Consider the following 15,515-nt stretch of genomic DNA (forward strand, 5'->3'; position numbering starts at 1 on the left):
AAACATGGGTTGTTAGGGCTTAGAAATAATGTTACGCAGTGGGTGGGAGTGTAAAGAGGTTTATAAAACTATGGATGGCATGGAGACAAGTTCCTTCTCCCAGTAATAGGAAAAACTCTGGGACAGCCATTCAGACAGAATTGAATGCTCCCCCACAACAGAATGTGTAGTTTATGGAATGTTGATACCAAATTCTGGTCACAAGCTGTGATGGCTTTAAAAGAGGATTAAACTAGTTAATGGAGGAGAGGTTTGCCCCCTGAGGGAATCTAGGATTAGAGGCTATTTAAGGAGGGTCGGTCTGTCAGACAAAAGAAGTGGGCTCTTTGCCTTCTTGCCCTGCTTTTGGCCTCCTATGGAAGTTAAGATGCTGAGGCCTCCCTTGGACTCATCCAGCAGGGTGATTCCCCCTTGTCTGCTTTATGTTCATCTGTCAAAAAGTATAGGAGGCTGGATAGCTCCCTTGAGATCCCTCAGTTTGGCAAGCTGCTAGCTTTGCTGGGAGATGTTCTCATATCCTCCTGGTTCTCTCCCTCCTGCCTTCACAGCTCTGCCGGAAGCACAAAGTGGGCGTTCTGTATTGCAAAGCAAACCAGAGCTCGGAGGAAGAGATGTACAACAACGAGGAGGCTGGGCCTGCTTTTGAGGAGTTCCTGGCACTCCTGGGGGAGAAGGTGTGCCTACGAGGGTTCACCAAGTATGCTGCCCAGCTGGACACCAAAAGTAGGTCCCTGGCTGCCGTTTGATGTGTTCTGAGAGGGAGGGGGAAAGGAAGACACAGCAGGCCACCTCATTAGATGGAGGAAACCTTCTGTTCTGTCCTACACACAAAATGGGCTTCTAGTGGGAGGCCACTGTGGTTGGCAGGTGCCATCTACTGCCTCCTCTCCTGAGCTCTGCACCCTTGATTTTCCTTGCAGCTGACTCCACAGGCACCCACTCCCTCTACACCACCTACCAGGGCTACGAGGTCATGTTCCATGTCTCGACAATGCTTCCTTACACCCCCAACAATAGGCAACAGGTAATGACTTTGCCCAGAGTGGGCAGCTTATCTACCAGTTTGATGTTCCTCATCTTCTGAGATTGGGAGGGGGTGAGCTACCATCTTTTTCTGGAGATGAATGGGTTCTGGAGTTCAAACTAAGCAAGTCCTGAGGTCAGGTTTAATTAAGCTTTCTTGGTCTCACTCCTTCTGTTTCATGTTCAGCACTGCTTGCTTTGAAGGCGAGGGAGCTATTTTCTTAGAGTTTGGTGCCATGTGTACCACTAGTGAGCACCAATTGGTAGGTGCGTGAGTGACCTGTGCACATAGAGTCCAACAGCAGGTACTCTGCAAATTCATTTCATTTTGTGTCCAAAGTGAAATTACTGGCCCATCTGATCTCTCAGGCATTTCAGTTGGCAATCAAGAGTGTGTTCCTCCCTCCAGCACCACATATCCCTAACCTCTCTTTTTCTCTCTCATCCATTGTTAGTTGCTCAGGAAGAGACACATTGGGAATGACATCGTCACCATCATCTTCCAGGAGCCAGGGGCCCTACCCTTCACCCCCCCAGAACATCCGCTCCCATTTCCAGCACGTCTTCATCATTGTCCGAGTCCAGAACCCTTGCACAGAGAATGTTTGCTACAGGTAAAATCCCCTCCCTGCCCTATGACAGTCTTGTGACCAGAATATCACTGAGTGTCAGAAAAGCTGCTTGGCATGCAGAAAGTCCCAGGTTTGGTCCCCACCCCAGCTCTGCATCTCCAGTAAAAGGTCAGCCAGCTGCTGGATGATTTAAGAGGGTTCCTTCTGCCTGAGACAGTCTTCAACTGCTCCAGCCAAGGAGACAGCTGTGGATGAGAGAAAGTCTCAGCCAGTATAAGGCAACTTCCAGGGTACTATCCTGTTTTATGTTTGGCTTACGCATTGTCGGTACCATATTTCCATTTTCTGGACTTTTGGCTCAAAGAAGGGACTCCTTCTCTTTTGAATCTCGGATGCCTCCAGCCCTGGGAATTAGGCTCCACATTCTCTGGGGTTAGGAGCACAAAAGTGAAAAGTGGAAAAACTACAATAAAAACCCACTTTTTTTTTAACCTGAGAGAACACCTCTCTAGAAATCTCTACATTCTCTAGCACAACTGTATGATCAACCTCTGAAGTTGACCCTAGAATTGTGCTGGAGGATCTACACATGCTGTAAAAGTATTTTTCTAGAAATCTCTAGATCCTCCAGCATCACTCTATGGTCAACCTCTGGCAGAGTCATGTTTGAGAATCTAGAGATTCCTAGAGACAACATGTTAATCAAATCCACAAATTATCAAATGTTGAGGATTCTATGATTCTATTTTTAAAATGTCTGACTGTTGCTATTTTCCAGCTCTCTTATTGGAACAGCAAAGACTTTTTGAATTTAAATATTTTAACTTTAACAGGTTTTTGGCAGTTGTTAGACCAGTATCCAGTGTTAATTATTTCTTTTTATTCACGTCATTTTTTAGTGTAAGAAGTGCTGTTCAGTCTAAAAACTTTGCATTGTTAATGTTAGAAAGCATTGAAGCATGGTTGATCAAGCTTTCTAATACATAAAATAATGTTTCACAGTATTAATATAGTAATCAGGTTTCAAATTCTTACATTAAAACGTTAATACAGAAAAACTGGTTTAAACAAACAGGAGTTTGTTTGCGTTTTTAAAAAACTGTTGTTGTTTTTCCAACTCTGATGAATTCCAGACTGCATCTGCACTGTGGAAATAATGCAGTTTGACGCTGCTTTAACTACCATTACTCAATGCTGTGGAATCCTGGGATTTGTATTTTGTTCTGGCACCAGTGTTCTCTGACATAGAAGACTAAATGTCACATGAAAGTTAAAGTGGTGTCAATTGCATTATTTCTGCAGTGTGGATGCAGCCCCAGTTGAAGAGGTGAAAGGGGAGTACATTCCCTCAGTAGTAGGGCTAAGGGCACAAAAAAGGCCAAGCCTACAGTAGGTAGCTCAGTTTTATGATTTCTACTCAGAAGTAAAGCCCAGTGTAAAAGCTTCTAAGACTGAACAGATATCTGTTCCATGCAGCAGCTTCCTGGGTTTTCATTGTGGGGCCAATGGGGAACCTTCATAGGCTGCATCTAATTTGTGGCCAGAGATTACCAATCCATAGATTAGCCTCTTCATACTGTTAAGATTTGATTAACTAGAAGGTATTTCTATAAATCAATTGTTAATTGAAAAGAGAATAACTGAGTAGGAGAGCTTTGTTCTGTGTTGATACAGTCCAGTCCATAGCCTAACCTTTTCAAATTTTCCTCCCTGTTCTAAGTGTGGCAGTGACCCGCTCCAAAGATGTCCCTCCTTTCGGGCCAGCCATCCCAAGTAGAGCTGCTTTCCGTAAATCTGATGTCTTCCGGGATTTCCTGCTGGCTAAGGTGATCAATGCCGAGAACGCAGCCCATAAGTCTGATAAGTTCCACACCATGGCTACTCGCACACGGCAGGAGTACTTAAAGGACCTAGCCGAGAACTCCGTCACCAGCACACCCATCGACTCCACAGGGAAGTTCAACTTGATTTCACTGACCTCCAAGAAGAAAGAGAAAACGAAAGCCCGGATTGGGGCCGAACAGTTCAGCACGGGGGCTATTGCATGGAGAGCTCTGGCACAGGACTACAGCCAGGGGGTGGAAATTGAAGCTGTCTTGGGCATCTCCAATGAATTTGTTGTCCTCTTGGACCTGGGTGCCAAGGAAGTGGTATTCAACTGTTTTTGTGCAGATGTCATTGGCTGGACTCCAGATACTTTCAGCATCAAGATTTTTTATGGACGAGGGGACCATATCTTTGTCCGAGCTTTGGATAGCAATCCTGATGACATCAAGGAGATTGTGCAGCGGCTAAAGGCAAGTAGCTGCCATATCCTTCCCCTGCTGCCCTTTGTGCTAATGAGAGATAGCACTGTTGGATCATCATCTCTTTGCTTGTATATGTGTTTGAGCTGGGGGTGGGTTAAAAGAGGTCCTGTCTCACCTTACAGTTTGTCATTCTCTTCCTAGGTCATGACCTCAGGCTGTGAGACCATTGAAATGACCCTCCGGAGGAATGGGCTGGGGCAGCTTGGCTTCCATGTGAAGTTTGATGGCACAGTGGCAGAGGTGGAAGATTATGGCTTTGCTTGGCAGGCGGGGCTGCGCCAGGGCAGCCGGCTCGTGGAGATCTGCAAGGTGGCCGTAGTCACACTCAGCCATGACCAGATGATTGACTGGCTACGCACTTCGGTGACGGTGAAAGTGGTCATCATTCCTCCTCATGATGATGGCACTCCTCGCAGGTAAGCCTGCTTTCCCCTAACTGTGCTTCTAACCATACAGTGCCAAACAGGCTAGTAGTAATGACTGTAAAAGAGAGGCCTTGTATGGTTCAGGTAGACCTCTGTTTTGTATTCAGCATAAGCTTTTGTGGACTCTGTGGCATCTGATGCATTGGGTTCCAGTGTGTAAAACATGCCAATTAGAAGTTCTAGTCTTTAAGGTGCCACAAGTTTTTTTTGCTGCAACAAATGAATATGCCTCACCCTCTAGAAGTGTGTGTGTGTGTGTGTGTGTGTGTGTGTGTGTGTGTGTGTTGAAGGTTAGAATTGTTTCTGGTTTTAGAACTTGTGTGTCTTCAAAGTTTGCTCACAGACAGTACAGCAAATGAAAACATGAGAATTAACAGACCCTTTGTGATACACAAACCTCTATCACTGCTGGCTACGAACAGATTTGAGTTCTAGCAGGAATTAATATAAAGCACTGTGGACATGAAAAATGCAGTCTAATAATAAAATGTGTCTAAACAATTATTGTAATCACCTTATAAGCGCTTTCCTAATTTCTTACTTATGTCCCTTTGTTGGATATTTCTTTACTGTGCTTGGTCCCTTTCTTGCTCATCTATAAGCCATGCTTACTCATACCCTGTAGAGAAGACAAGCATAGTTAAAGCATTGGGAGGAGGAATAGCCAAGTATGCATTAACTCTTTCAAGACTTAAGTGGCATCCCTTGCTGTACCAGGCTGTGTCCTTGGCTTTCTTGGCTTCCTGTTCGATTTGACAGGTGTGGTCTAGAGAGCAAGTTGAGGCACTGGTTGGCTTGCCTGCAGCTCCATCCTCCCTCCCTTCTTCCCTCCCAGCCAACTGTACCAGTGGAACAATCCTGCTCTGAATGTGTTCCAAGGCAATGGCTGATCTCATGCTTCAGTAGCAAAGTGCTGTTGCTGTTTATGGATCTGAGGAGATGGGCAGTATATGTGTCCCTGCAGAGAAGGCAGGTATGACAAGCCTTGAATATTGGAAGTATTGGGGGCAGGCAGGCAAGCAAGCGGTAAGGTCATATTGGTTGCTTGAAGCTAGTTCCAAAACCAGGAGTTGCCAGAGGGCTGCTTCCTGCAAAGACTTGTACCTAGCATGCACAATGACTTCATTCTTCCTGCTGCTGCTCCTGGTTGCCCAGCTGCAGAGCTGATAAAATAAGGGATCACTGCATTACAGAGACTTCAGTGTGTATATATGCAAGGAGTCAGTAGCTGTGTAGGCATTGGAACAGTACCACATATGTGAGGTTTGAGTGTTGTGGTCCTGGAGGTGAAGGCTAACAGTTGGGTCAAGGCAGTCAAAGCACCGACTGCCCCTCCTTGTAAACCTTCTTGGCTTGGGATGAGAGAAGCCTCCTTCCCTTTGCAGCTTGCCCTTTAAGCCAGCCTCTCTCTCTTTTTTATCACTTCCAACTTGGCTGGAAGTTCTGGTTTGGGTCAGAGGAAGTGAGCTGTGCTCTCTCTCTCTCTCCACCTAGGCAGTACAACAAGGTTGATCTTGAATTACTGCAAATTCCCAAAGGCAGCTAGTAATGGTTTCTTGTAGAGTCTGGCATGCTGTGTGCTTTTGCAAGGTAGGAGGCTTATCCCATAGACATGCACCATGCCGGAGAACAAGTGATTTGGGACTTTGCACAAGAGAGGGTACGATAAAGTGCGTGGCATAGCATGCTGTGTGGAGGCTTGGGGTTTCCCTCTTCGGAGAATTTTTTTTCACAGGTGTTGATATGCAAAATTTACAATGACTTGAACTCAAGACATAAGTTATTACTTGTAGATCCTGGAGGCAATCAGTTAGAGGTTAGTGGAAACTCTGGAGAAGGGAAGGTTCTTGCGACAAGGGTGGGAATGGGGTAAGCAACAGTGAGATTCATTTAGTAGGGCAGAGAGAGCCCAAGAAGCAAACTAAATTTTCGGTAACCTCTTGGCGGTGGCATTTCAGTGTGGATGGGGCCAAAGGCAAGAGAAGTGGAGCCAAAAAGACCAGCATAGTTTAGCTTAAAGCTCTTCTTATCAAGAGCTCAGCCTTAGGAGAGGCATTTCAGTCTCTGAATATGAGGGGGAAAGCCAGCTCTGGGAAGTTACCAACAATGGTATAATGACAGAGGGTGTGGAGGGGGTATCTGGGGAATTCCACTGGTTTACAGAATACTTCTCCCTCCTCTTCCTAAGCACTTCTGCACATATATTTCTCCCTGTTTGAGAAACCAACCTCTACAGCAAGGATCATGTCTTCTCAAGATGCAGGGCGAGCAAAGGTACATGGATAGTCCCATGCTCCATGCCATAGGCAGATTCTCATGTGGTTCTTCTCCTCTCATAGGGGCTGGGCTGAGTCCTTTAAAATGAGCATCATGGAACCCAAGATGGAACCTGAGAGCTTACCAGTTGGTTACCGGCCTCCATACCGGAGCAACTCTGCCTGGCAGTGGAGTGGGTCAGTAACTCACGGTTCCTCTCAGTCTTCTAAATGGACAGAGCACCCAGCTTCAGGCCAATCCCAGTCTCTCACCAGGACCCCGAAACAGAGTGCCATGGCTCCTTACAGAGAGTCACAGCCTCTGCATGGCAAAAGGTAAGGTCTCACACGGATGGGGAGAGGCAGATTGGGTTGTGGGCTGGGCACATGTCAGCTGGACTCTCTCTGTTGCTTTCCTTTCTCCTGGTGCCAACCTTGTGCTTGGCTCCTGTACTCCTGGCACCTCAAAGAGCTTCTTACTGTGCTGGTTTCCAAATGATCTTTGAAACAGTCATGGCTTCCACCAGCCTGCCCGCCCATAGTCTCACCAGAGAGTCTCCTCCTTTGGATTTGGCCTGGGTAGTAAGTGTGCCTGCTAAGTGACAGCTAACATCAGACTACTCCTTTCCTGCCTCCTTGGCTAATTGCGCCATGATCTCTTGTCTCTTGAGATAGCACGGGAGTTTACACAACAGGCTCACATTTTCAAAAGTACTCTTGGTGCTGTAAGCAACTGCGGAAGAGAGTTCTTCCTTTGCATTGCCTTCCCATCTCTCCTTCTCTCTTGTGTGAACTAGGCCGGTGAGCTTCCCAGAGACCCCCCATGCTGCATCATCCTCCCAGGGTGGAACAGAGCGGACACAAGCATACCGGCAGCCCTCGAGCAGTTTCTCTGTGCCTGGCTCTTCAGGTGCAACCTACAGCCGGTTCAAGCCCTTGCCAGAAAGGTAGGATGCTGCAGGACAGGAATGCAAAGCATGCAGGTGGGATGAAGTGGGGGAGCTCCATTTCCTGGCATGTGGGTTGTTCGTAAAGAGCATGCAAGTTGGGTTTCACTTGAGTGTTGCTATGTAGAGTTTGGAGTTGCTGTTATTATTTCTATTGTTGTTGCTAGTAGTCCACCTTTCTCCAAAAATTGGTACTCAAGGTGGCTTATTGTTGTTTGTTGTTAGCTGCCTTCAAGTTGACTTCAACTCATGGTGACCCTGTGAATAAGACATCTCCATAACCACCTATTCTCAATGTCTCTGCTCAAGCCTTTCAGGTTCAGGCCTGTGTGACCTCCCTGACTGAGTCTATCCATCTAGTGTGTGGTCTTTCCTCTCTTTCTACTGCTCTCTACCTTCCCTGGCATTATTGTCTTTTCTAGTGAGTTGTGCCTTCTTGTGATATGGCTAGCATACGACAGCCTCAGTTTAGTCATCTTGGCTTCCAAGAAGAATTCAGACTTGATTTATTCTAGGAGCCATTTGTGTGTCTTTTTGGCTGTCCTTGGTATCCCCAGCACTCTTCTCCAGCACCACATCTCAAATGAATGGATATTCTTCCTATATGCTTTATTAACTGCCCAGCTTTCACATCCATCATAGTAATGGGGATTCAGTGGCTTGGACTATCTTAACTCTTTACTCTTTAGGATCTTGTCTAGTTTTTGCTTGACCTCCTTTTCTGAAGCTGCCATCTCTCGGGACTGAACCTGATTTTTGGTTGGTTTTTTTTTTACTAGTTGCAGCATGTGTGCCAATCTAGATTGCAGGTGTTGGATGGAATGGAGAGAGAGACTGGCATATTGTAATGTCATGATGAGCAGGGCAAAAGGGGTAGCGGTTGGGGGAGCTGCTTTCTAGTTTGTTCCTTGCCTTTGTGATGGGTGATACACAAATTAAATTTCTGTCCAGTGTGCTGCATCAAAAATGGACTATACAGAACACAACCCTACAGCTTCCAGGGGGTCAGCAGTATGGGAATAATACTTCCTCAATACAGAGTAGGGATGGAAATAGTCCATTGCAGATAGAGCACACAGCTCCACCTTTTCTGCTTCCATTCTCAGAAGAGAACTAGCCATGGTAGGGTAGATGATAAATCAAGTGAGATACCAAGTGAATTAGGCTGAAAAGGTGACTTGTGGGGTTTCTGGACTCCTGCAAGGCCCAAGAAGAGTTCCTTAAAGAGTGTCTCTACTCCTTCCCCATTGGGCAAGCACTGGTTCACCCATTCAGACCTTACTGTCATTAGATGCCAGTGAGACTGGAGCACTTTTCATACTCAGTTCCACTCAGACCCCCAGAGATTGGACTGAGAGAAGATGAGCATAATCCTGGAGGTCAAGGAGGGAGGAACAGAGAATGCCAAGCACTTTATCATATGCCATGTATCTTTTGCCCAAGACCAGTCAGCCCGTTCTTATCATCTCACCTTTCAACACCTCTGTGATGGTGTGTAGAATATTCCATAACCTTCATGACAGGAGCTCCAGCAGGGTGACCCTGGTGAGGCTTTTTTCAGACAAAGGGACCCCCCTCCCACCTTGCTGCTGGGGTTGCCGTTTCATTTTACACACATTAGTTGGTGGAAGGTGACAGCCGTCTGCCTTGGCCCCAGAGCCAAAGCTGTAGCTTTGAACAGCTTCTGAGGGCTCTCAGCTATGAAGCTGTCTCCTGACCATGCTGGTGTTCCAGCCCTTATGAGACAGGGAGGAGCAAGAGGAAAACGGCTAGCAGAAGAGCCTGAACTGCTGCATCCCTTGGGCCACTTTTTTTCACTCTCAGTCCCTGTCTTCTCTGCACCTGCATCCGTTGCCCCAGCCACAGAGGCAAAGCTGGGCATGTGCATTCCACTCTTTGTGCTCATCTCCTCCCCCCACGTTTGGTATTTTTAAAACCTGCTAATGAACGAGGGAGACTGGGTGTTGTCTTCCCAGCTGTATCTGCTTGCCATCTTGAGCTGTCGCACTCTCGCTCTCAGCTCCGTTCACAGGTATGCAGGACCCCAGCGGTCGTTGGTGCCATTTGATTCACTCTATGCTCACGAGGTGACCTCCAACGGAGGGGACTCCTCTTCATCTGGAGGACTAGCCAGCCAGGAGAGCACCATGGAGAAGCCCAAGCCTGGTAAGGAGGAAGAACTCTGGAGGGAGGTCAGGGCAAGCCTGTAAGCCTGAGCTGGGCCATGCCATCCACAGCTGCATTTTGTACTCACTGTCAAGGTTTTCAGAGTCAGCAGGGTGGTGGGGGGGGTTTGGGTTGATTTGGGCTTCTGGTTCTTTGGTGTATTAAGGCAGCAATCTGAGAGTGGGAATACACACATATTTGTTTCTCTGTTTGCTCACTCACACAGGCTGCTTTATACTAGGTCAGAGCCTTGGTTCATCTAGGCCACAGATGGGCTTATGAGAGCCAGCAACCAATTTCCCTCCCAGATTCCTCCACCTCTTCAGGTCCACATTCTTCTGTTTCCCTCTCTCATTCGTTTCAAAATGGTGACAGGTAGTAATGTTGTATCATTTCCTGTTGCCATTTTGGGAGAGACTGTGGAGGAAAAGGTAGAAATTTGGGTTAGTACAGGGTCCTGTGACACTTGTGGAAGGGTGCTGTTATTTTTGCATGTCTTCGCACATTTGAGAGGCTTTAGTGCTCAAAAATCATATTGAATTTTTTTAAATAAATGAATTAGGAGATTGTGGGATTTGGGGAACGTTGGGGGAAAGTGGGTTCAGGGGCTACATGCAGCATGTGGGCCACACCATACCCACCCTGATCTAGCCCAAAATGCAGTAGTTTTCCAGAGTTTCAACTGGGATTTTTTTTCTAGCTCTATCAACAGACTGCTGATGGTCTCACATCTGAGTACTAACCAGCTCAGACCATATTTAGCTTCTGAAAAACTGGATGAGAGTGGGTATGCTCAGAGTGATTGGGTGTTTTTATAACTTGCTGATGAATACCAGAAGGCTTTGTTCCCAGTTGTATCCCAGGCAAGCAGTTCAGCTGCCAAGTACAGTACTTAGGGCAGTGCATTCTCACTTGTTAAACCTGGAGTATATCCACACAACACAGTGATACCACTTTGATACCATTTACTACTATCCTCTGGTATCCTGGGATTTGTAGTTTAATTACGTTTGATTATCTAATGTGTTCCCCATTAGAGCTCTCGGGTAGAGAATTCTGAGTACCTCACCAAACTAAAGGATCCCATAGGAGAGAATATAAAAAAGAGGAAGGAAGTGATAAGCGACGACAGCATTTTTATGACTAAGTGTTTGTATTTTCTCACGAGCTTCTCACCCACTTCTTTGGATGCAATAATATTTGTGATCAGGTGGGATGGCTCTCAAGGCAAAAAGATGGCAGTCCAGGACCCATGCTTTGTGTGGGAAGAACATTACTGCTTTAATAGACTTTGTACTATACAAGACCTTTGAGTGGAAAAGCAGATTTTTAGCAGGCAAAATGATGCTCCACATACCCCTTCAGGATTCCAAAACAGAAAGAACAAGGATTGTGTTGGGTCTGGGTTGATCATAGACAGCCTCATTAAGAGGAGGCCATTCCAAAATGATCTCCCTGCTCCTCTTGGTCGTTTGCAGAACCTCTTTGGCATGTGCCAGTGCAGCCCAGGATCTCTGCAGCTTCTGGAAGCAAGCGGGCAAGCCGACATGAGCTGGCAGGCAAGGATTCTCCCAACCGGCACTCCAAGGTGAGTTTGGCCTCTTGGGGGCCACAAAGCTTGCCATGGCAGGGTTGGGGTGGGGAAAGTGTGAACCGTGGGTTTCATGTGGCCCTCGAATCCCACTTCTTCATCCCCCGAAGCTGTCTGGCAGTCCTGCCAAAGCCTCACCCAAACTTTTGAAGGGAGACTTGTCTCACACGGTTGCCCGCTTCTGTTCTTTTAACACCCAACCTTCACTCCCTTCCCTCCTTCCCCTATGAGAGCTTCCTGAAGCTACAGTCAACTGCTTTTCTTCTCCCTACCTTTACTTCTTGCAGGGCGAGGGGCAGTATTCAAGCAGCCACTCCAGCAGCAACACCCTTTCCAGCAATGCCTCCAGCAGCCACAGTGACGAGCGCTGGTTTGACACGCCTGATCCTGTTGAGGCCGATCCAGACCCCCTGGCCAAAGGGGGCTCCAGCGACAGTGGCATCGATGCTACCAGTGCTAAGTCCTCCCAGAGAGATAAACTGCCCAAGTCCTCACCTCCCTTTGGCTCCACTCACCATGAGCCCAGCGGCAAGAGGAAAGAACCTCCCAGTGGGCAGAGCTGGAGCTACCGACCGAAGGCCTTTGGGATGGGGGGCCAGTGTGCCTGCCAGAGGAGGCGGTGGCAGCGGCAGCATTAATGACCACCTCAAGCAGTCTAGGTGGGTGGCAACTCTATTACAGTGGCCATGTTGGAAATCTCTCTGGTGGGGGCTGTGGATCCCATTAGGCAAACACATAGTTGTGGCCTCAGGATCTGCTTGTTTCTGCCTCCTTTGGACTCATTCATTTAGATTAGGGAGGGGCTATGGAATTGCCATAAGACATCCACATTCTATCCAGGGGTCTGACTTAGAAAGGTAGCATCAGAAGGAATGGGGAACTCTGAGCCAGAGCTGCTACCCTGCTGGAGGATACTCTGTCCCTGAAGCCACCCTGTGGAGGCACCTGTCTAACCCCCCTGGGGTTGAAACTCTACACCCTCTCCTGCATAATGTTCCTGGTGGAAGTGTGCCTTTCCTTTCCCCACCAAGATTCTTTTAAACATTTGAAACCTGACAGCATATCAACCTTCCCTCATTGACAGGCAGATTGCAGCAAACCTACCCCACCCCCCCAGGAGTTGAATGGGCAAGCAGGCACCCAAAGGATCAGCCTTCTGTGTGTCCCTGATGGCAGCTTCCTTCAAGCTGCTCAAACTTGGAGACAGTGGTCCATTGCACCCTGGTGTTTTCATGCCATGGAATAAATACAGTTTGGTTCAGCGCTGTGGTAGGAGTAACTAAAAGGAATAAGATCTGTTCTGCTCCCGGATCCCTACGTGTTGCCCTTACTTTACCTTTGTGCTTCTGCCCACATCCAATTTTCCCAGGATGGGTTTGACCAGTCATCCTTTGGACAGCTTCACCCAGATTGAGGTTTTCATGTTTCCTCTCTTTTTTTTTTTTTAGCCACAACAACAGCAGCTCCAGGGCAACTTACCCTGCCCATGTATACAAAACACCCACGGGAGAGACATCTCGGGCCCCACACATGCCACAATCCAGCTCCTTCCAGCTCTCTGCCTCTGTGCCCAAGTCCTTTTTCTCCAAGCAGAACAGCAGGAGCAAGCACCTGCCAGCCAGGTGGAAAAAGAACAATGAAGATGTCCCCACTAGACCTGTCACCTTCACAGACCCAAAGAAGTGAGTATTGTGCAGAACAGGGCTGGGCTAGGTTGTTTAGAGAATTGACTCTGAAATTTCTGTCCCCTTTGCTGAGTTTTCATACCATTGGCTGTTTTTACTGCTTTTATGCTGGCTTCCCGCAGAGGCTGAAGAATGTGCACATATGCACTTGTTCAACCCCTTTCCGTCGCGAGTTAGTTCCCTGGCAAACACTTTGGTGGAATTTTGAAACAGAACTCAGGTCGCTCAAGTCTATAGAAATTGCAGGTCCCTCTGACCATGTATAGAGAGCATCTCCCCACCCCACTCCTAATTATTTAGTTGTCTGTTTATATGCATTGATCTATATGCCACTTTGCCACTTTTCTCCTGAATGGGGACTCAGAGCTCTATATGGCTTGGAACCAGGCTATTTGAAGGACCGTATCTCCCTTTGTTGAATCCATTGGAACTGTAAGATCTTCTGGAGAGGCCCTTCTTGCTGTCTCACCATCTTCTGAGGCTCATTTGGTGGGAACAAGAGAGAGGGACTTCTTGGTGGCTGCTCCCAAACTTTGGAACTCCCTCCCTAGAGAGAACAAGATGACCCTGTCCATACTCTCAGGGAAGCTTCAGCAAGTTAAAAATGTTTAAGCCCTCTGGCTTTTAGAAAACGACTGGGATGGTTTTTTTTAATGCTGGGGAGTGCTGTTGTTCAGTTTGTATAATGTAGTGGTTTGAGTGCTGGATTATGACCCTGGAGACTCTGGTTTGAATCCCCCCCCCCCCTTGGCCTTGAGTAAGTCATACTTTCTTAGCCTCAGAGGAAGGTAAAGACAAATCTGGCCAAGAAAATCCTGTGATAAGGCTGCCATAATTGTAAATGACTTGAAGGCACACAACAGCAACATACAGCTTCTTTAATGGATTTTAATGTTTTTGATGTTCAGTTATTTAACTTTATAAATTAATTGTTTTTCAAATGACTCTTAAATTTTTACTTTTATTGACACTTTTGTATAGTTTTTAATATGTGTTGTTTTAGTCTGTGTCGTTACCTACCTTGCGGCACATTACTGGGAAAGAGGCAGAATATAAAATACTATAAAGAGACAGAGGAGCTCCTGGGCAGTTCTTGTAAGGCCCTTTGTACTGTAGGCTCAGCCCTTTTCAAGTGTCTTACCTGTTGCCCTGGACTCTTGTCCTTTGTTCAGAGGTGTATAGTGGCCAAGTTGACACTCTTCTTGAGATAGGTACTTAAAATACCTTGTGTGACTCGACTATTGAAAGTGGCTTCTCAGTCTAATTCTTGCCTAACTCTGGCTGCTGTTCAGCCCATGTTCCTCCACTTCCCTCCATGGAAGTGGGGGAACATGCAAAACAGACTTTCAGCAGGAAGGTGGCATTTACCACTCATAGCAAAGGCTGTGTGAATCTAGAAGGAAAGGTGGTGTTGGTGGGAGGTGTGGGATGAAAAGGGCGGCTGACTCAGCGTGGAAAGGGCAAACATGGGGCTTGCTTGTGAGGAATGAAATGTGGAAGGCAGACTCCGAGGAGTGTAGAAATTCTCAACCACCCATACCCCACCCCTTCATGTCTTATCAGATGGCAAGGAAGCAGCCTCAACGGTTGGCTTCATCCCATTTCTTTCTATGCTTGCATATCAAGTGTGGGGCTAGGCAGTCCATTCGCACTATACAGTTACAATGCTATTACTCTAACTTGCCATGACTCCATCCTGTGGAATCCTGCTTTGTAATTTGGTAAGGTTCAAGAGTGATCTGTTTGAGAATTTTAAATGCCTCACCTGAAGCTACAATTTCGGAACCACAGCAGTTAAAGTGGAATTACACTAAATTTCTGTAGTGTGAATGGGTTCTAGATGACTCAAGGCTGCTTGCACAGTCAATCAGTCAATCAATCAATCACTGTATTTATATCCCACCTTTTTTCCCAAGAGTGGCAATCAAAAGAAATACAAGCAAAACTACATATAGCTAAAAGCATACCAAAAGTTGTGATTAAAATAATATTAAAGTGTCTATAGAATTGAAACCATATAAAACATGAATTTTAAAACATTGCAGCATTAAATCAGAAAACTCATTATATAAAACAATCAGTTTGTAACTGCCTGCTAGAACAATAAGGTTTTCATCTGATGATGAAAGTCAGCAAGGAAGCTGCCTGCCCAGAGTCACTAGGAAGGGCCTTCTACAGTCTAGCTTTAGAAAAGGTTTCCCTAAGCGTTTGTGAATGTAGTGGGATTGAGAGAAGTGCCTCCCCTAAAGATTTTAGGAATTCCAGCAGTCTCATATTCTGCATCTCATGTTGGAGACACAGCCCCATCCCAAACCTGTTCAGGATTTGGAAAACTGATCAGCTGGGTTTCTTCTAATGCTGTGGCCCACCCTTTTTCCAGCTCGTTCTTCTTACCCTATTCTTATCAGCAGGGCAAAAGGTTGAGATCCGCAAATTTAAGTATTTTGCTATGTTCCATCCCTTCCCTGTGTGCCATGCCTGCTGGACATGCAGCCTTCCAAGTATTCCCCAAAATGAAAAGTTATTATCCAGCACTGCGCAA

General features: G+C 46.6%; 1 protein-coding gene across 1 annotated transcript in view; it reads left to right on the plus strand.

The window, feature by feature from the left end:
* The window catches only part of SIPA1L3 (signal induced proliferation associated 1 like 3), a 75,675-nt gene that overhangs the window by 52,459 nt on the left and 7,701 nt on the right, over positions 1–15,515 (plus strand). Inside the window, 13 exon segments of the mRNA XM_042439491.1 lie at positions 549–723; positions 921–1,024; positions 1,479–1,553; positions 1,555–1,637; positions 3,316–3,892; positions 4,046–4,320; positions 6,669–6,920; positions 7,382–7,531; positions 9,552–9,697; positions 11,176–11,285; positions 11,576–11,878; positions 11,880–11,947; positions 12,737–12,970. Coding sequence (XP_042295425.1) covers positions 549–723; positions 921–1,024; positions 1,479–1,553; positions 1,555–1,637; positions 3,316–3,892; positions 4,046–4,320; positions 6,669–6,920; positions 7,382–7,531; positions 9,552–9,697; positions 11,176–11,285; positions 11,576–11,878; positions 11,880–11,947; positions 12,737–12,970 — 2,552 coding nt within the window.

This window comes from Sceloporus undulatus, chromosome 9, assembly GCF_019175285.1.
Source record: "Sceloporus undulatus isolate JIND9_A2432 ecotype Alabama chromosome 9, SceUnd_v1.1, whole genome shotgun sequence".
Lineage (NCBI taxonomy): Eukaryota > Metazoa > Chordata > Lepidosauria > Squamata > Phrynosomatidae > Sceloporus > Sceloporus undulatus.